The sequence below is a fragment of the Rhinopithecus bieti genome, unplaced genomic scaffold (assembly GCF_001698545.2).
Source record: "Rhinopithecus bieti isolate Rb0 unplaced genomic scaffold, ASM169854v2 scaffold_9615, whole genome shotgun sequence".
Taxonomy (NCBI): Eukaryota; Metazoa; Chordata; class Mammalia; order Primates; family Cercopithecidae; genus Rhinopithecus; species Rhinopithecus bieti.
Genome location: NW_016806325.1, coordinates 76,069 through 98,424, shown reverse-complemented (window position 1 = coordinate 98,424; position 22,356 = coordinate 76,069). Strand labels below are relative to the sequence as shown.

At 40.0% G+C, this 22,356-nt stretch overlaps 1 protein-coding gene across 3 annotated transcripts in view; it reads left to right on the top strand.

Annotated features, from left to right (window-relative positions):
• The window catches only part of SLC2A12 (solute carrier family 2 member 12), a 64,913-nt gene that overhangs the window by 31,810 nt on the left and 10,747 nt on the right, over positions 1-22,356 (top strand). For 2 of the 3 annotated variants that reach the window (XM_017875466.1, XM_017875464.1), the window contains 2 exons: positions 14,187-14,309; positions 18,984-19,116. In XM_017875466.1, coding sequence (XP_017730955.1) covers positions 14,187-14,309; positions 18,984-19,116 — 256 coding nt within the window. Of the gene's footprint in view, positions 1-14,186; positions 14,310-18,983; positions 19,117-21,923; positions 22,035-22,356 lie in introns of those variants that run through there. The other variant, XM_017875465.1, reaches the window with a different exon arrangement.

Here is a 22,356-nt window from a genome sequence, read left to right as displayed (position 1 = left end):
GTGTAAAGATCTGGCTAGTGGGCAGGCTAGGAACTAAGTAAGCTAGAAATACTAGGATGCCAAAAAAACTTCTGTTCCTGCCAGATACCATCACGAGGCTTTTTGCAGAACAATCCATCACTTGGACATGATTTAAAAAAAATCTCTTTCTGATTTTGGCTGTAAGAAAAGATGCAGGAGATTTAGTAGTGTTAAGAAACAATTGGTGGGATATATTTAGGCATTTCTTTGTTAAGGCATAAATAGTTATTCGAGAATTTTGGACACAATATCTAACAGTTGTTGTGGATGCTTTTTGGATCCTCTGCTTTTTGCTACAACATGGAGAAGAGGAGCTTCAGAGAACTACTTAGACCAAAAGCAATGCCAGCAAGATGGAGAATCTCAAGGTTGAAGGAAGTTTGGATCTAGGAAAAGGAAATACTTCTTACGTCTCATGGACTGTCCAATTTACAATTGCAGGTGCAAGGACTGGCCTGGGTAATCACACGTGAGGCTTGGAGTCATGCTGTCAGAGGCAGGAATCCAAATCACACCTTCTAAAGAGAACAGTCATTTCACATTCTTATCCTGAGGCTATGGATTCCCTTCGTGTTTTTAAAAGAGACCCAAATAATTCTCCATTTTTTTTCTTGCCAAGAGTCAATCCTTTATGTCCATATTCACATTTTAGTTTCTTTTTTTTTTTCTAAAGAAAATATACCATAGTAATTTCATTTCAACCCCCAGTTGTATTCTAGGGCATTGGTATAAACTATATAAACTAGTTGGAGCTTAAAGAAGATTTTTATTAGGAACAAGCTTTTCATACCAGATCATGAATGCATTATCAAACTTATTAACCTGATGCGATTAGTGCTCAGGTATTTAGAGTTTATTGCTTGTAATACAAACAAATCCTTTGTGTAAATAGAGGTATGAAGGGAAAAGTACTTGCTGTTCTAAAGTAACATTGAAAGCAAGATTAAACCATCCTTATTAGACCTTCTTAAATATGGACTGGCTTGGAACAACATTCCTGAATTGTGTTAGATCACAGCATGATTTTCTTCTGCCAGGAAAGTGTTTCTATTCTTAGGTTAAAGCGGATGTCCTACATCATTTTACTTTCTGGTCCCCTGTTCCCCTAACTGTAAAATACTGTAAAATAATGGGGTTGCCCCAGAATTTAGAATTCAGGAGGGGGTACTCATGTAATCCTACATACTTTTTTTTTTTTTTTTTTTTTTTTTTTTGAGATGGAATCACTCTGTTGTCCAGGCTGGAGTCCGGTGGCTCAATCTCGGCTCACTGCAACCTCTGCCTCCCGAGTTCAAGTGATTCTCCTGCCTCAGCCTCCCGAGTAGCTGGGATTACAGTTGTGCACCACCACCATGCTTGGTTAATTTTTGTAGTTTTAGTAGAGATGGGGTTTTACCATATTGGCCAGGCCGGTCTTGAACACCTGACCTCAAGTGATCCACTTGCCTTGGCCTCCCAAAGTGCTGGGATTATAGGCATGAGCCATTGCACCCAACATCTTATGTACTTTTAGAATGCATTTAAAATATTATTCTAAGAAGAGGTCCATAGGCTTCACCAGCCTACCGAAGAGGTTCATGGCCCCAGAGAGGCTAAGAGCCCCTCCCTTCCATTTTTCTGTAGCTAACATTAAAACTCTTACATCAAATAAAATCAGGATATATACTTATTAAGCAACTCTGTTGTCCATATCTTATCTTTCACTTCAAATATGTTCAAAATCTTACTTCAACTCTCCACTGTTTCTGGGGTGCTCTTGATAATCACTTTAGTTCCCTTTAATAACAATTTTTCTGACATGGTTCTTTCACAACATAGAATCACAGATTCTTGACATTGTGAAGATACAGAACAATGTGAAGATTTTTGTATTCATGCTTCACAAGTAAAGTCAAGATAAGCCAAAACCCAAGGCATAATGTTATTATTTCATGAATTCATCTGAGGTGATACTTGTGTAGAAACCCAGCCCTCCTTAAAATAGCCACTGAACTCAGAAAAAAATGTGTGACTTTTAAAATGATAATTATTAGGGCTTTTATCCAAAATTCGTATGCCCATAAATTAATTAATTGACCTCTTCTTTCATCTCATGATGAATAATTTTTCACGGTGAGCAGATGGAAGGCATTTTTCCCAAGGTCACATATGAAGTTAGGTAATAAAGCTGTGACTGTCATCCTTCAGCTACCTTTGTATTCACATATTCAAGTGACAGATGACACCAAATAATCTCCCCTGATCTCTTCTACCAACTCTGAGGACTCAAATGGGCAGAAATTCCAGCAAGAAAACATCTTAGAGTGAGCAAGAAGAAAAGATAGAGAGAGAAGTGGTAGGGATTCATTGATTCACTCACACATCCAGCACATGTGTCTTGCCCGCCCACAGCATGGCAGGCACAGTACCAGGTGCTGGAGATCCTCATCTTATCTTCACGAGCTAGTGATGGGGACAGGCAAAAAGAAAAAAAAAAATGAACACACCTATGATACAGTTTCAGAAGACAGAAGTGTTAAAATTTAGGTGGAGGTAAGAGTGATAAAGAAAAATACAAGAGGGTAAGTGAAAGGGCATGCTTGGAGGAGGGTTATTTCCAATATGATAGTGACAGAAGGCATTTCTGAGGTGGTAACATTTGGGCCAAGGTTTGATGAAGAAAGCAGTGTGACAATCTCGGAGGAGGGGGTCTTGAAGCAGGGCTAATGGCAGGTCAGATGGCTTTGAGGACATGAGCTTGAAGGGTGAGGAGAGCTGCAAGAAAGCCATTGTGTTTGAATTTGGACCAGGCTTTGCCATTGGACTGCCTGGCCTTGAATCTGGCACCACCATGTAGGACTTAGTCTGTTGATCTCTCTAGCTTTCAGTTTTCTTATCTGGAAAACAGGGCAGTTGTATCCACTTGATAGCCTAATTGTGGAGTTAAATGAAGGAATCTGTATAATGTGCCCCTAGTTCAGTGCATGGTGTGTGGCATGGACTTAATACACTTAGTCATTAGTGTTATTAAATGTCTGGCTGTGGTCTAGACATGAAGTGAACAGTTCTGATAATGCCAGCACTGACTTCAACAGGCATTTTGCTTAAGTCACTCTGGGACACATAGGAAGTGCTTCAAGCCCTTTATTGATTTACGATGTTGTGGTCTTCTTTCCCTCCCTCTACACATAAATCCAGCTGAGTCAGGACCACAGAGACCAGATTGTGGCTTTGAGAAGTCTAGTTCAATCCTAGGTCACCTGCAGTCCAGAGGGCTTCCTAGGAAACCAGATAGGTTTTACAGAAAATCATGAAGCTTTGGTGAAAGAAGAGGAAAGGTGAGATATAGGCTGAGAAACAGAAAAATGTCCACTCTTCTTTTATTTTGGAGACAGAGTCTTGCTCTGTCGCCCAGGCTGGAGTGCAGTGGCACAATCTCGGCTCACTGCAAGCTCTGCCTTCCAGGTTCACACCATTCTTCTGCCTCAGCCTCCCGAGTAGCAGGGACTACAGGCACCCACCACCACGCCCAACTCATTTTTTGTATTTTTAGTAGAGACGGGGTTTCATCATGTTAGCCAGGATGGTCTCGGTCTCCTGACTTCATGATCCGCCCGCCTTGGCCTCCCAAAGTGCTGGGATTACAGGCGTGAGCCACCGTGCCTGGCCTAAATGTCCACTCTTCTAAGTTGGTGCAACGAATTTAGACTATATGTCCTGTGCAAACATCAACTCTGCCCTTGTTCACCTTGGCTTCTCCAGGCCTAACATGGCACCCGGCCCACAATTGGGGATCAATAAACATTTGTTGGATGAATAAAAAATTCTTTCTAGAACTCTTTCAGCTTCCATAATTAAGGTGGAGCTCCCTAGTCTGGGACTGGATATCCTGATCTCCTCTGGTATGACTCCGACCTAATATCCAGGGAATGAGAGGTGAGTGTGGCTTGTGTGGAACCTCACACACATTTGGCCAAAAATTATTTCTGAGTAAAGCTACTAAATTGAGGATGCAAGGCCATCGCCAATATTTGGTGACTGAAGAAGTTTCATGTTTTAGATTCACTAAAGACCATTTTTAAAAATGTACAGTGTTATACAAAATTTATTTTAAGTTTTCCATGTTTTCTCCAAATATGAGACCCAGCTTCCTCTGACAAAAGATTGAGAATAGCCCATCCAAGGTAGGATAATTATTCCTACCTTCGTTTCATGTAATTGAATGTATTTAAACTTGACTCTTTACCAAAAAGATTGGAGGAAATTCCTTCATGGTTCTCCTAAGAGAAATACGTGACAATCTAAAGCTGGAATCTGGGAGGGAGGTGTTTTTCTTACCTAATTAAACATTAGAGTTTATAGAAATAGTTCAATGGATCATCTCAGCCTTAAGAATCACATTAAATCTCCCAGATGTGAATGGCTAATCTAAAGTTGGTAACAGTACTCAAAGATCTTTGTAGAAAAATCATACCATAGCCACAAGTAATCAAGCTGTCAATAAGTGTAAGGGGCTGAGATTTTACCCCACTTGCAAGCTAACAAGTTAGCCTGTCACAGTTTAATGATGTTGACAAAAAACACAAGACTCCTTGGTCAGAGACAAAGGGTAGTTTATTATCATAGCAAAGCAATAGCCAGAACATCAACACTTGCCCAGGTTCTCCAAGCCGCAATACAGGTCAACATGAAGGGGGCCAGATGACACCTGCACATATTTTCTTTATTGAGGGAACACCTCAGCCTAGCAAACCCACATTTTTTATAATAGAGACTAAGTCACCCTGATGTCTTCCCCGGAGGGAGACATTTTATTTATTTATTTATTTTTATTCTTTGTTATTTTTTCTAGCAGATGTTATCTTTAGCAGACAGTAAACAAACTTGCCGTTTGTTCCAGAGGGTGACACTATCTCTATCTTCAAGACTATTTATTATGCAGCCTACAACAAGGCTATTATACAAACAGCCTTGGAAAGGCAGCTTAGAGCAAAGACAGTCAGTGCCTTTTCCCACAAGACATGAAGAAATGTGAGAGACCCATGGAGAACTGGCTCCCAACCCAAACATCCTAAAACTCAGATGTCTTTCTTTCTATCCGAAACAACAAACTAGAATTTCGAAAAACTCAAAGACCATAGAGCCTAACTTTTTGTTCTGTTTGGTTTTATGGAGCGGAACCAGTCTATTGGAGGGTGGGTATCGATGTTGGAAGCATGAGTCATCTGCCATAAAATTTAAACTTAGATTTAAACAAATAACTCTGGCTCTGAAAATAAATTTGTTCATGTGATATTTGCACAGCTAAAGATTATGACAGTTCCAAGGATGTGGAGCAGCAGGTTCTAATTTGGAAGTTTACTTAGTGGTTTCATTTCAAGACCTACTGGGTTTAAGGCAAAGAGGCTGACATTACAGAAGCACAGGTGTTTCAAAAAAGATTCTGGTATTCTTCAGATTTTCTCCAAGGCTCCAGGTCCTAATATGCAGAACCACCACAGTCAAAGGCTTTTTTTCTGCTCATCTTGCTCTTCCACCATTCTTATGGGATAATTACATATCTTTAGAGAAAAGGCGATTTCGGACACTGTTATTTTTTGAACAAGAGAAGATGATTTATTTTTTAAATATATATTTATTTCCAACTTTTATTTTAAGTTCAGGGGTACACGTGCAGAATGTGGAGGTTTGTTGCATAGGTAAATGTGTGCCATGGTGGTTTGCTGCACAGATCATCCCATCACCTAGGTATTAAGCCCAGTATCCATTTGCTATTCTTCCTGATGCTCTCCCTCCCCCCACACACTCCTTCAACAGGCCCCAGTGTGTGTGTTGGTCCCCACCCCCCACATGTGTCCAACAGTGTAAAAGTGTTAACAGGGGAGTTTTGTTATTAAATGTAGCCATTATACAGTAATAGTCACATAATGAGTTCATGTTGTGCATCTACCTTTAAGATCTTTCAAATCTTATTTTTCCCTTTAAATCTTAAGTTTCAGTTATCACCAATATTTACACAAACACTGTTCATTTTTCTCAACTAATTAAGTCAAAAGTCATTTAGAGTGACTGGAATGGTGAATTATTATATGGAAAATGGCATCCATGTGGTTTTGTACTAACTTTGCATCCAAACAACCAGGAAAAACTTAAAGAAATATGTGCACTTAGCTAATTAAATCCTGTTTTTCCTTTCGGAGTTAGATGGTGCAGCAGTAGTACCTAATAGAACCAAAGAGTTTAAAACTACATTTTTGTAGCATAAGCACAGCTAGAAGTATGGCAAAATGACACCACCAATCCTGTCACCATGGGCAACTGCTCACATGATATGTTGGTGTTTAACTTACCTCTCAGTCTAATACTCTAATTATAGTTCTATGACCTTGAAAATGATAAATATTGGACTGTAAAAGACGTTAAAGTGTCAGGCTAAGGTTTTAATACTATCTTAATAAACACAAGTATTCATGTGTTACTTTACTGTTTGCCATGACTCAATGTTAAGAATTTTTCAAGGATAATTTGCAACACTTAAAACTATAATACTATCCTAATTAAAGTATCAATAATGAAAAATGTACATCAAATATTATCTCCGAAGCCATGACATTTAAGTTATGGTTCAGACTAGAAAACTAATTTCTTGCAGCGCCTTCCTTTTTGGCTTGGCATTTTGAACTATTAGTTCAGTGGTCTTCAAATTGGGGTATGCATGCTCCAGGGCAGGGGTTCCCAACTCCTGGACCATGGACTGGACCGGTACAGGTCTGTGGCCTGTTAAAGACCCGGCTGCACAGCAGGAGGTGAGCTGTGGGTGAGCAAGTGAAGCTGAGCTCTACCTCCTGTCAAATCAGCTGCAGCATTAGGGTCTCATAGGAGGGCAAACCCTAGTGTGAACTGCCCATGTGAGGGATGTGGGTTGCATGCTCCTTATGAGAATCTAATGATAAATGTCATGTACTTGAATCATCTCAAAACCATCCCCCCTGCCCTTTGTCTGTGGAAAAATTGTCTTCCATGAAACCAGTCCCTGGTGCCAAAAAGGTTGGGGACCACGGCTCTAGGGAGTTTACTTTCTGAAGCGTACTTCTTCCATGATAATTCAAAGCAAATCAATTTCCAGAGATTCAGGTTCAAAAAAATCTGTTCTTTGATATTTCTCCTTCTGCATCTCCCCAGTTATAACTGTTCTCCCACTTAAAAGAAAGCACACTTGTTACTATTAGAAATATTATTTTGACACATATTCAAAATTGTAAAACCTGAGAATGCTAATCTAAAAGACAACTGGAAAAATTGGTGTAGGTGTTCAAAAATGAGTCTAAAGCTTAGATAATCATCATGTTATAAGTCAAGATATTTCTGATAATTTGCTTTCAACAAATAATACAGGATCATCTAATCAAGTTATCAGCACTATATTATTACATAAAACTTCTATTACTTAAATAATTGACATTCCTATTACAAAAAATTTTCAACTCCCCATATTTTAATTATTCTTGAGAACAATAATTTTCATCCATTTAAAAAGTAGAAATGTATCATATTATTCTAGAAATAGGTGACATTCAACCACAGATACAAAATAAAGAAAAAAACTCCCCATCCATCTAATTGAGAGGTATTTCTAATACATTTTCATTTTTCCTGTTTAATAACCATTTCTAAAATATGTAAGATATTTTTACAATTTTGATCCATTTATAGTAATTATTATGTTAATAGTTTAATTCAGACAAATTCTTAGAAGCTCTTAGAGTAAATAAAAAGATTTCAATTTAAGGTCATATTTTTAAAAATTATTATTATTATTAATATTATTGTTTGAGACAGAGTTTCACTCTTGTCACCCAGGTTGGAATGCAATGATGCAATCTCGGCTCACTGCAACCTCCACCTCCTGGGTTCAAGCAATTTTTGTGCCTCAGCCTCCCAAGTAGCTAGGATTACAGGCGTGAGCCACTATGCCCAACCTAAGGTCATAGTTTTTTTGAGAGATGTATGATGGGATGATCAATAAAAGACTTTCCAGATTAAAAATGCAGTACAGTAGAGTAAAATACTAAGTTCAAGTGAAAAAGAAACAATGTAAACTTTCTATTAAATACCTTGTTCCTATACTATTTATTTATTTATTTACTTTCTAAGAGACAGGGTCTTGCTCTGTTGCCTAGGCTGGAGTGTAATGGTGTGACTGATCACAGCTCACTGCATCCTCAAACTTCTGGGTTCAAGCCATCCTCCTGCCTTTATCCCCTGAGTAGCTAGGACTACAGGCATGCACCACTCTTCCTGGCTATATTTTTAAAATTTTTTTGTAGAGAGAGAGTCTAGTTATGTTGCCCAGGCTTGTCTCAAACTCCTGGTCTCAAGATATCCTCCTGCCTCAGCCTCCCAAAGCACTGGAATTGTAGGAGTAAGCCACTGCACTGGCCTGTTCCTAAAATTTTTTAAATGGATGACAATGGCTATCAAATAGGTATGGTATTTGAATTCCACAGGAAACATTTAAAAGAGTAATATAACTATTCTACGTTAAATGTTAGAATTTAAATACAATACAAATTGCATCCTTTGCTATTATTTAAATTTATGGTGAAAAAATGTTAGCTGTTGGCTTATAAATTAAAGAAAATAGTTTTTAAAATTCCAGGCCGCTCAAGCAAGAGTCTGAAGATCACTGCCATAGTTCTCTCTTATCCCCAATTGGTGCCTGCTCACAAAAGAGTTCCATTTTTGACTCTAGCATTCATTATTGAGGGTTATTCCATTTAGTCCAATTTCCCTTTGTATATTTTTTTGAAAAATCATTTCAGTTGGTTTTGACTAGAAATCTTTAGGCAGAAAGATTAGAGAACATTGAGCCTTTATTTAATTGCCGTTTTTAGTTTGTAATTTAAGTAATCCAAGATAATATTCTTGAAAAAGTATTTCTTTTACAAAAGGCCATGAGTGGATATGACTCAGGGAGACTGAGAATACAAAATAGAAAAAGAAATTAAAGCAACCACATCACTGCCAATGTTGGGGATGGTATCCTATAGTGGGGTTTATTTATTTATTTATTATTTATTTATTTTGGGGGAGACAGCCTAGCTCTGTCTCCCAGGCTGGAGTACAGTGGTGTGATCTCGGCTCACTGCAACTTCCACCTCAAGGGCTCAAGTGATTCTCCTGCCTTAGCGGGATTCCACAGTAGTGGGGACTACAGGCTTGTCTACCACGCTTGTCTAATTTTTTGTATTTTTAGTAGAGATGGGGTTTCACAATGCTGGCCAGGCTGGTCTCAAACTCCTGAGCTTAGGTGATCCGCCCACCTCAGGCTCCCAAAGCGCTGGAATTACAAACATGAGCCACCTCCCCTGGCCTATTTTTTTTTTTTTTTTTTGAGACAGGGTATCACTCTAATGCCTGGGCTGGAGTGCAGTGGCATGATCACAGCTCACTGCAGCCTTGATCTCTGGTTAATAACTTAATTCAGACAAACTCTTAGAAGCTCTTAAATAAAAGAAATTTCAATTTAAGATCATATTTTTAATTTGATTTTAAAATTAAAAGATCACTCACTGCAGCTTCGATCTTCCTGTCTCAGCCTCCTAGGTAGCTGAGACTACAGGCACGCATCACCACACTTGGCTAATTTTTGTATTTTTTTTATAGAGACGAGGTTTCACCATGTTGCCCAGGCTGGTCTCAAACTCCTGGGCTCAAGCGATCCACTTGCCTCAACCTCCCAAAGTGCCAGGATTACAGCAGAGAGCCATCACACCCGATAGTATACTTATTTTTAAAGAACCCAATTTTTCCACTTCGGCAACTTATGAGGCCAGATTTTAAACATCTGGTTGGAAGGGATGGGCACAGTCCCTCTCAAATTCACATTTTAATTACTCCTTTGCAGTCAGAGAGGTAGGTGTGCCACTTACAAAGGCAATAAAAACCAAGGATTTTTCATTCCTACGAAGCATAGGGCATGGCTCCTTTGCAAATCAAATTGTTGAAAACTCTGCAGCCTGAATGTAGAGCTTCCTCCAAATTGTTGGTTCTCTGGCAAGACTTTCAAGACCTCTGTGAGCCTTTCAAACCCTGGGCTAGCATGCCAGGTGGTTTAGGAAGGACTCAAGCCAAACAGAAAGTATGCCTGGAGAGCTGCAGAATTTAAATCTAAAGGCATAAAAGGTTAAATGACAGTTTCTGTGGGAATTAACTGGGGCAGGAACCTGAAATAGGTAGGAGGGTGAAACACACAAGTGGCAGGGCTGCCATTTTCATTGAATACCCTTATTAATCCAAGTCCATGTCCTCAACCGGACACAGAGAGACTTCAATGTACTTGCCCTTCATGATCTTTTTATGACATTCTGTGTAGCCATAAGCACTCCGTCTATGGATTTCATCTGCATCAGGCAAGTTCTGATAGGCAGCCCTGATGATTTAATACCATGTGAAATATGAGTTTCCTATTTGTAAACAATCACCACTCCTCCGCCCCCCACAAATCCAAAACTTCCTCCATCATTGCAACATAGACAAGACCTTCAAGATTCGTGTGGACCTTGACATTTATAAGGTTATGAATTGCTGAGGCAGTCCTGAAATGATGGGATTGAAAGTGGAGTAATAGGAATCAAGGAGAATCATTTTAGTGTCTGCTGAACTCCAGTGACTGCGCTCACTGTAGAAGAGTTCACTGTGTCTCTGTTATGAGTGCTCTGTGGATTCCTGATGCGCAAATAGGACAATGTGCATCCCCTTTTGGCCTGTCATCGGGGTAGGAAATAAAGAATATACCCAGAGAGAGCCACTACTTCTTTGCTGTGGTAGTGAAAGGGAGCCCTCCCCTGTGGCAATAATTTAATTTTCCTTGGGGAGAAATTGGGCCATCTCATTGGGAAAAGGAATTCGTGATTTTAAGAAAACTCCCACCTGTTACTATAAACATAAACACACTAAATCCCCAAGTAGTGATTCATACCTCTATGAATGAATAAGTGTTTCAGTCCTTACTTATGAGCTGAAACTGAGTTTCTTCACTGCTTCTGCTTTAGGTATTGACAGCATCTTTCCAGAGAACATCAAGGCTGGTGAGATTCTGGCACTGTCTTGCTTCTAGGTCATGGAAAGACTCTGACCCTTTCAGTGAGTCTATCTTGCTGCACATGATACTTTCAGATTTATATTTCCCTCTCTCTGGAGCTGAAAACCTGTGATTCTACAATCTGGAATCATTGTTTAAATAATATTCTTTCTTTTTTGGGGTGAGGGACAAGGTCTTACTCTGCTGCTCAGGCTGGAGTGCAGTGGTATGATCATAGCTCAGGGCAGCCTTGATCTCCTGGGCTCATATGATCCTCCTGCCTCAGCCTCCCAAGTAGTTGGGACTATGGGCATGTGCCACCACGCCTGGCTTTTTAATTTAATTTAATTTTATTATTATTTTAAGTAGAGACAAGGTTTCGCTATGTTGCTGGTCTCTAACTACTGAGCTCAAGCAATCCTCTCACCTCAGCCTCCCAAAGTGCTGGGATTACAGGTGTGAGTCACTGTGACTGGCTCAGTATTCTTATTTTTAACTTGACAGGCTCCACATTGGGAGGTTGAACTATCCTTGTCAAAACATTTGTCAATTTTTGTGACATCCAGTTTGTCAGTATTAGATAAACCAAGCCATCAATTCTTTAATTCCTTCATTCAATCAAAAAAGAAGTAGACTCTTTCAGCAACAATATAGTTATTTTTGGAAGCATCAGGTGTAGGGCTTGCTTGACAAGTTTCCTTTTGAACAGAGACTGAGGGAAGTCTCTGTTTCAATATTCAACTCACTGCTTGCTGACTGGTGAAACTACTGGAGGACTTGGCTTAGCTGTTATATTGAATGAATGTCTAGGACAGGCTTGCAATGTGGATCTCGAGTTTTTCTAGACAAGCCCCTGGCAGTTCAGACTGAGCATATACAACTGGTGTTTTGTGCAACTGTCCCATCTTCTTGTTGGCGAGGTCCACTTTCTATCACAGCAGGATCAACTCATTTTCATTTGAGGCCAAGATGGTTCTGATGAGCCTAGCAATGATTCTCCCCAAACCTCACTAAGTAATTCCATGGCTACCATGATGAAAGATGGGGAGGGGAAGAAGGAGGTTTGAAAGGTGATGAGGTGAGGATGGAAGTTGGAACAAGAAACCCTGAGCTATCTCCTCTACTAAAAGAAAATGAGAGTGCCCTTTACCCCACCTCCTCCTCATGGCTTTTAAAGCAAATGATTGTAGGGACCCTCAGCTTCACCTGGCCAGCGTCGAATACTCATGCCAGGAAAGGGTATAGGGAGGTTGGTCCGTGGCATATATTATTTAGCTTAAAATTTGGATTTATATAATTTTATCTTGCATTTGTCCGAGGACTGGTCTTCATTACAAAGGCTTCACCAGAATTATGCAGATATCAGTCTACTCAGAGCTGGATCTTCAGTCTTGCAAAGCTCAAGACAGGGTTACCTGAGCACTAAACTGGTCTCATTAAAAGTAAAGCGATTCCACCAAGGATATAATCTGCAAGAATCTAGTGAAGGTCTTTTAGCATGGATAGGGGTAGGGGAAGAGAGGTGAGGTAAGAGTGTGGCAGACATGGGGTTTCCTAGTTTTGAATTCCTCACTAATAAGAACAATAATAATAATTATACTACTTTTTATTATAATTATCTTCCATGCATGAAAGGTAACCCTGTATAGATTCACTTGGAGAAGATAAGAAAAAATAGATTTTTCCAGTCTTCTACAATCAAATTTAGTTTTTTCTTCCTTTAAAGCAGCAAATTTACACCCAGCAGATGTTATTTCTACAGGGTGTAATCTTGTCAGGAGAGACAATTTTTAAGTTAGAGGCATGACTGACTGCTGGATTCTGGCATAGGCAGCCCATGTGGTTACTGGCCAGAGCGGCCTCTCCCTGGCTTCTCGTTTCTTCTTCCCATCTCCTCTTCTGGGGTAAAATTAAGTCGTTGGTTGATATATCAGTGCTAATTTTCAAAAACACAGTGAATCAGCCAACAGTGAGCCTGAGCTGGGGTAGCGCCAAAGGCCTTCTTTCCACTGAATCAAAGATGCTTACACTCTACATTTATTTATTAATTAATAAATATTTATTGAGCCACTATCAAGAAAGCACAGTGATAAAAAAAAAAAAAGCATGAATTCCAGAGACTACTAGGGATAATGCCACCTTTGTCACTTACGTGCTCTGTGACCTGGGCAAGTTAACTCTTCTAAGCCTCCATTTCCTCTTCAATAAAAGAGGCAACGTAATAGTTCCTACCTTGCTGGGGTTTGTGAGGATCAAATGAGATGAGGTTGTAAAAATGTTTGTAAAAGCCCACAGTAAGAACTCCTGGCTGTTTTTCATTAGGCAAACTGGGTTTGATAGGCTGTGAGCAGAAGATAAGTTAATTTGCTCCTTTATTGCCCTGTCTGATCCCATCAGCCAAGCCCCATAATGTTCCCTGTCACTCTCAGATAATAAAAAGTCCTCTGATGAATTTTGGTGCCAATAAGACTCTCCTTCTAGAAATGCAAATGTCCAGTCTGGTAAAATAATCAAATCTTGTAACTCTATTTAATTTAGAACTTCTCTCCACCCAGCTTGCTTCAGGCCAGGACGCCCAAGTCGGAGAAGGGAGAGTAGCCGGCTTCCTCTTGCTCTCCTGGCTCCATTTCCTACCCACTCATTAGCTGTGATTTCTGACTCCTCCAAGGTCAGGGGGAGAGAGACAAGGAAACAGCCCAGTCCTACAGCAGGTACACCTGGGCTCTGGCACTGAGGCTCCTGTGCTTGGCAGATGTCCTGAGCTGGCTGTCTTGTTGCTGCCAGGCAGGTGGCCCCCGCCTCTGCCCTGCGGTTTGCATTTCTTGGGCCTGTGTCAGATACCAGCACTTCATGCCCCTCGCCCTGTGTGTGGGGACCATGGTCCAGCTCCCCTAATGTTTCTGTGAGTCCTTTCTTCCTTGGCTGGAGGTGAGGAGGCAGCATGTCCCTTTACTGTCCTGTCCTGCTGAGGTAGGAAATGGCCCTGCTTCCCAACCACAAATGCCGGCAGGATGAGGGCAGGGAGAGATCCGGGTGCGGCACTCAGATTCAATGGGTTTTCGCTAAGTGTGCTGTCCGCCACCCACTCTTCCCTTTCTTCTAGTGCCCTGGCTGGTGCTCAGCGAGATCTTTCCTGGTGGGATCAGAGGACGAGCCATGGCCTTAACTTCTAGCATGAACTGGGGCATCAATCTTCTCATCTCGCTGACATTTTTGACTGTAACCGGTAAGAAGTCTTTGTTTTCCTCGAATGTCTTTGGTCCTCATAGGACAGATGTTCGGGAATCACACCCACCTAAAGATCACTTTTTCGTGAAAATTTTCAAACACACTTAGAAGGAGAACGGCCATGACCCTGAAGTACCCATGACCCAATTTACACAGTTTTCAATCTAAATCTATTTTAACTCCACCTGCTCTTCCCCCTACCCAATTATTTTGAGCCACATCCCATATGTAGTGTTGTTTTGTCTGTAAAATTTCAGCATAGACCTTTAAAAGACATTCAAAAATATAGCTACAATGCCATTATCACACTTAAAAATATAAATAATCATCCCTTAGTATCGAATACCCAGTCTGTGTTCACGTTCTAATTGTCCTATAATTGTTTTTTATACGTGATTTAAATCATGACCCAAATACGTAACTTACAAGTCGCTGAAATGTGTCATAATTTGTAGGTTTTGTCTCCATCTCCTCACTCCAACTGTACCTTATATTTCTAAAGAAATTAAAAATCTATTAAAAAACAAGTGATTCATTTCATAGAATTTTCCAGTTTGAATTTTGTTGATTATAGTCATGTCACGTGTCCCTTTCTGTTTTTTTTTTTTTTTTTTTTTTTTTTTTTTTTTTTTTTTTTTTTAGACAGTCTCTCTCTGTTGCCCAGGCTGGAGTGCAGTGGCATGATCTCAGCTCACTGCAACCTCCGGCCCCCGGGTTCAAATGGTTCTTTTGCCTCAGCCTCTGGAGCAGCTGGGATTACAGGCGCACAGCATCACACTCAGCTAATTTTTGTTTTTTTAGTAGAGACAGGGGTTTCACCATGTTGGCCAGGCTGGTTTTAAACTCCAAGTGATCCACCCTCCTCAGCTTCCCAAAGTGCTGGGATTACAGGCATGAGCCACCATACCTAGCCTTCCTCTGTCGTTTATGTTTCTTGTAAATTGCTATTAGATTTAGATAGAGGCTTGAGGAGAAAGGGAAACCAATCCACAATAACAAAAATCATGTTTAGGTGTCAGGCAGAATTGCTTGTAATGACAACGAACTTTTATTTTCAAGGGGAATCTCATCAAATTTAATGATAGAGAGCAGCAGAAGGGAGATTCTTTTTTATTTTTTGTTTGTTTTTGAGACGGAGTCAAGGGTCTCACTCTCTTGCCTAGGCTGGAGTGCAGTGGTGCGATTTTGACTCACCACAACCTCCACCTCCCGGGTTCAAGGGATTCTCCTGCTTCGGCCTCCCAAGTAGCTGGGACTATAGGTGCGTGTCACTAAGCCTGGCTAATTGTTTTGTATTTTTAATAGAGATAGGATTTCACTTTGTTGACCAGGCTGGTCTCGAACTCCTGACCTCATGATCCACCCGCCTCAGCCTCCCAAAGTGCTGGGATTCCAGGCGTGAGCCACTGCGCCTGGCAGGGAGATTCGATAAGGTCAGGCTCATTGTTACTTTCACTGAAGCCTGAAATTCAACCGCGTTGTATAGAAAATTTGAGGATCCCTATGTTGGAAATAAGGCAAGGCATAAAAAAATGTTAGAAACAAAACAAAACATTGCTGTTTGTCTGTTCCATTCAGCAGCCCCATCAATTAGATTTATATATTACAATAAAATAACCCAATATTAGGGATCAAATCAGAAACAGAAGCATTTGCCTTGTTTTCCTAACTCCAACTTGTAAACATGGGCACAGTAAGAAGGGAAACACTTTGGGGATTACAAAGAATGATAGAGCTAAAATAAATAAATAAAGCCTAAATTTATTTTTTTAAAAAAAGAGAGAGGCTTGAGGAGATTTACATGTCATTTGTTGGTGAACTCTGTGGCAGCTGCTGCTGTGTGAACTGCCGACAGGAGGTACATGAGGTCTGGATGTCTTGCTGTTTGTCACGTTGGCCTCCTTTGATGAGCATTTCCCAGACCTACCCATTATATCATTCCTTCTCCAGTTTTATCTGAAATGCCTCTCTAAAGAGAAATTTCTTCTCATTAGCTATTTGGCTACCCTGAAGTGTGGATCATATAAGAAAGGTAAAACACGTGCTTGAAACTTTATTTTCTAGTTTTCAAAATAATGTGGCAGTTCCCCAGTATCCACCAAAACTGACCAACGAGTCAGTTTCTCTTTATTTAATATATAGATGAGGAACACGCAGCATGACTACAAGCAAGAAAATCCAGACCGTGGGAAATTCTGTGAAACAAATAACTCAATTTCTTCATTTCATATATATTGTCTTTATAGATGCAATTTTCGAAAGTGGATGTTTGCTCAAAACATGTGCATATATATAAACACATATATACACATATACACACTCATACATGCATATATATTTAGTACATCCACTTTTGGAAATTAACCTTTGGAGTTACCATTTAAGCATGGTTTGGGTTTTTATATAACATTTTCAAATGTTTCTATCCTACCTTTTGAGAAATAGTTCAAGATTAAAGGAAACAAAGAAACTGGTCCTACTCAGATCACATACACAGACACGTGCCCTCCACCTTCACATGTGCACACATGTACACAACACACACATACCCTCCATCTGCTATTTGATGTGGAGAAAGAAAAATGTAAAAGAAAAAATGGAATTGAGGGATGGAAAAGACGGCACGCATCTCTGGGAGGGTGATAGCTAATACACTGGAGGAGCCAGTGAAGCTTTAGAAGTTCTGTACCGGCCTTTAGAACAAATGTTAGGAAAACAGATCCACTTACCAAAAAAAGCCTAGAATGATCTAAAACCTTTAGATGACATTTAATTGGAATGCTTGACATTTCCTACTTATTTTCAAAAATCAGTTTTCCAAGTGTGGGATAGAGGGATCTAAAAGACGTGAGGTTCCACTTGGCAGCAAGCCCTTAAATACCAACATTTTTATGCAATTTCAGCTGTATCAATAAAAGCAGAATGTTCCAGATAGATAAATGTACTCTGCAGTGGTCATGACACAATTGTAGTATTGCATTCAGCTCTGAGTAAAATATCTTGAGAGAGCCATTTAAAAATTGCAGTGTGTTCACTGAAGGAGAGTGACCTGAATGGCGAGGGCAGTAACCTATGCTGTGGGAAGAATGGTTGAAGAGTTCAGGATGTTTGACTTGGACAAGGGGCTTCTCAGAGAAGGGCTGAGGTGCATGCAAATATTTGAATGGCTGCCATGGAGAAGGGGTGGGGAGAGCTGAATCAATGTGTGTCCTTCCAGAGGACAAAGCACAGCCTCTGAAAGGCAGATTTAGGATCTAAGCAAGGAATAACTTTTTAGCAGATGCAGCTATTTCACAGGGCAATAAGAGGCTTCGTGAAATGGTGAGCTCCCTGTTACTCAAAGTGCTCAAACAAAACTGGGGACAATTTGATGAGACAACCTTTGGGATTTTGACAATTTCTATATTCTGGTTTTATGTTCCAGAGAAGGAAGGAAACCCAATTCTACAAGGACTTTATTAAGCAATCACTTGGGCAATACCCTGTGCCAGCTAGAAAAGCACAGAGAGACAGGAATTTAATTAAAATTGCCAAAAGAACTGCAGTGCTGTTCCTCCTTCCTGCTTCTCCCAACCTCAGCACAACTCACCGACAAGTGGTTCCTATGCTTCCATTCTTTCACGCTGCATTTACAAACACTGCCTCAGTACACAACTGCTCAGTCAGTTTTCCTGCCTGACCAACTGTGGTTTGTGGCTGCAGCAGCTGTTAAACGCTATTTGTAAAATCTTGTTTGTAGTTGGTTTGAGCCTATGTTCAGAAAGAGCCATCTTCTTTCCAACTACTCCTTGCCACACTAGACCTTCTGCTGCTGAGTCAGGGGCCACCACAATGCAAATGGCAGACTCAAATGCATTGGGGGCCACTGCTCACCACTGAAGGTGCCTTGACTTGGTCCTTGACTACAAAAGGACTGTATCTTTGGCTGGAAGGGGTCAGAGGAAAAACTAGGTTTGCAGATGAGAGTCATCAGAATCTTGAGGATCCTGCTTCTTGTGATGCATCTTGGCAAGTTGATGCCTTTTACTGGATCCATGATCACTTTTTTCTCTGAACCCAGGAAGAAGCATTACAAATACACTGTAAGCTATTAAAATGATGAAATATTGCCAGCATGAAATGATTTATTCAAATCAGAGCAAAGAAGGGTGAGCTCATTCCAAGAAAAATCCATCTGTACAAATGTCATTAAAAATGTCCACCATTGGGAATGATAGTAAGAGGAGGAAAAAATTGTCCACCAAACAGAAACTAAACTGCTACCATGGCGATTCCCAAGAGGGGAACTGAAGAGGGGGAGAAGAGAGATTTTACCTTCTACATCATATGTCCATGTTATTTGAGGTTCCTTTTTTGCATGTGCTTTTTTATATTAATAAAGACACATTGCCATTTTGAAACAGAAAGACATGCCCACCAAGAAGATGAGATTGGGTGTAAATTGTGATAGTTACAAGACTGCTATTTACTTCATCAGAGAAAGCTAAGGTAGTCTGTAAAAGTAACACTTTCAGAGCTGGCTACATTTTAAATTTGTGATTGCTATTTTCCTGGATACTGCTGGCATGTTTGAAAATACATATGGTATTATGTATGCCCTAAGTGGCTGTTCACAAATGGGATCAAAGCTACACAAAACACATTTATAATCAATTTCTTTTGTCCTTTATAGATCTTATTGGCCTGCCATGGGTGTGCTTTATATATACAATCATGAGTCTAGCATCCCTGCTTTTTGTTGTTATGTTTATACCTGAGACAAAGGGGTGCTCTTTGGAACAAATATCAATGGAGCTAGCAAAAGTGTAAGTATTACATGCACTGGTTTCTGAACAATACTCTTTGGTCAAAAGTGCAGCTTTTATATGCAGCAAAGGAATAATATCTGAAATTATTTTAGGACATTCCCTTTAGCGTAAGACTATGTCTTAGTGCATAATTCCAATTTCCCTGCCTTGTCTTTAATTTGGGTGATGCAGCTAAGGAAGAATACCCATTTCTTCCCAACGAGTGAACTTTTTTTTGTTTTTCAAACTACGAAGTGAATGCATTTGATTGGCAAGTGCGAATTTTCATTTATCGATGAAATATTGTACTGAATTTGAATAAAATCTTTACAATTGGATTTTTTTTTTTTTTTTTTTTAGAGACGGAGTCTCACTCTTGTCTGTCGCCCAGGCTGGAGTGCAGTGACACAATCTCGGCTCACTGCAAGCTCCGCCTCCCGGGTTCACGCCATTCTCCTGCCTCAGACTCGCCCGGCTAATTTTTTTTCGTATTTTTAGTAGAGACGGGGTTCCACCGTGTTAGCCAGATGGTCTCGATGTCCTGACCTTGTGATCCACTGGCCTTGGCCTCCCAAAGTGCTGGGATTACAGACATGAGCCACTGTGCCCGGTCTGCAGTTGGAATGTTTTTAACATGTTAGCGTTTTATAATTATCATCAAACTGTAATGCTATTATTCATTACTGTGACCAACCGATGTATAGGTGCCAGGTTACAAGCTTTTACCTTTTACACGAAACAGAAACAAAAATACGTCATTGTAATTAAAAAGCATTAAACCACACTTTCCTTTTTTTGTAATGTAATAATTTTACTAGAACAAAGTTTAATATTTTCACTGTCTGCATTTCTTTTCTGAAAGAGAAACTGTTATTACTGTTGTTTTACTTGATTTTTTCCAGAAATTAATTTTGTTGTATAGAGGATGTAATTCTGCTGTGCTAAGGATTAAAACTCTCATTAAAAATTTTTTTTATTTCCATAGATTTTTGGGAAACACGTGACATTTGGTTACAGAGTTAAGTTCTTTAGTGGTAATTGTGAGATTTTGGTGCACCCATCACCAGAGCAGTATACACTGTACTCAATTTGTAGTCTTTTATCCCTCACCGCCCCGCTAGTGCTTCCCCCACCCAGTCCCCACCCAATGGGTGAACGTTTTAAAGCTCTACTCAGTAACCATCTCAGAACTTCTTCCGTCTCTCTAGCTCCCCCCAGCACGTTTTCTTTGCTTGGGGTTTGGGGTGTGTCCTTGAAATGTAGATATACCATGTTCACCCTGGGCTAGGACCTTGGGCCTCAGCCTTTCCATTTCTATCAGATTTATAGCTCCTTCTCTGTGCTCTAAACACTTGCTAAGGCTAAGATTAGCAGAAAAACTCTCAGGCTTAACCGTCTACAGTTGTTCTAAATAGTGCACATTTAAGGTAATTTTAAGAAAGATAAGCTTCTTATATGAATAGGCATTTAGAAAACTCGTTAAAAAATTTCACAAGGAGAGATTGTTTAAACAATTTAACTTAGAAGTGAAACATTTAATTTAGAAGTGGGTGGCAGAAAATTCCCTTTCCTTTTTTAGTAGCTCTAATTGCCAAAACCATGTCCTGGGAGAAGAGGTGAGACATAAGGGCTAAGAATGAAGGAGAACTTGTTACTCTTCCTAGGATTACATCATTTCATTTAGAAATGCAGGGATACTTGTTCTTGGGTTTTAATATAATGGGAGGAAACTACATTTTCACAATTTGTGATTTTCTTTTAAAAATACTTTGAAAACAGTAGAGGGAAATGTATGATTATAGATATTGTGGGCATAGCAATTCTTCAGCTTTTACTTGAAGGAAGAATAAACCTGATAGGTGAATTGTTAGTAGGTATATGTGTGCATGTGTATTTATATTGAACCAACCATTAATCCTGGCTTATTGGGGGTATGGTAAGTAGGATTGTGGAAAATTTTCACTTTGTGCTTTATACACTTTTAGATGATCTAAATTTTAAAATATTTTACTTCACAAAAGCAGAAAAAAATTCTCCCAGTTTATGCTTAAGATAAATACCAAATTATAAGACTTTCTTTTATACAAATGAGGCCCTGTTTTCAAAAAAATAAAATGAAAATGATTCATTTACACTGGGAAATAAAATTGTGAGGAAGGCTGGCTATATCCTTGGACTAACCAATGCACTGCCTGACTCTATCCAAGTGGAGGTCAAAATGATTGGATTTCTTGGTGTGCATTAGACTCTGAATAATGGCTATCAATTACAAATATGATATAAAGCATCAGTGGCCTCAGATTTTAATTAAACTCAATGTATCCACCTGTAAACTGGCAACATTCCTCATGGATTCAGGTTTTTTTCCATAACTGAGATGCCAGGACATTGATGACTTCCAAATCTATTGATCTTCCTTCATTTCTCATCCTTCCTTATGCCTGTTTCACATCAATTGTCCATTGCTGCATAACAAAAGCATCCCAAATGTAGCAGCTGAAAACAATGGACCATTTCCAGTGATTCTTTGGTTTGGCTGGGTGGTGCCTCTGCCTGTTTTGCGTGGGCTCACTCACATGTCTCCCTGGGCAGGAGGGCCCACAATCACACGGGAGTTGACCAAATAGGTGGCAGTAGGTGCCAGCTGTCAATGGGGAGCTTCAGTTCTCCCCAGTGGCTTCTCATCCTTGAGGAGGCAAAGTGGCTTCCTCACATGTCAAACTCAGGGTAGCTTTTCAAGGTAGTGAGGGCAGAAAGAAGCTGCAAGTCTCTCTGAGGTTTACATCAGGAATACACACATCACTTTGACTACTTTCTATTGTCAGCACAAGTCCTGAGGCCAGCCCGGATACAAGGGGTGAAGAAAGAGACCTAACCTCTTGATGAGATGAAGGGCGAAGAATTTCTGACCACATTTAATCTACCACACCTACTCTTTCTTGAAGTTCTTTTAGCTATGTGAAACCATCTTCTTTCCTGGATGGCCTCCTAGCTCACGACTCTAATCTCCTGATTTCTCCTTCTGTTTCTACGTTTTATCCAGCTTTGAAGATTCAGCTCTACATCCTTATGCTTTTAGACTCAACTCAAGTACTCATCCTCGAAGTCCTGAGTAGCTCTAGCCCTGGAGAGTAATCCTTTGTCCTAGATTTTCAATATCTTCTCGCCCTCTTTTCTTCTATACTGTGTTGGCTAGAACTCTTGTGGTTTCACCTTGTTAATTAATAAAGTTTTAGTTTCCAGGAATGCTCTGTCCAT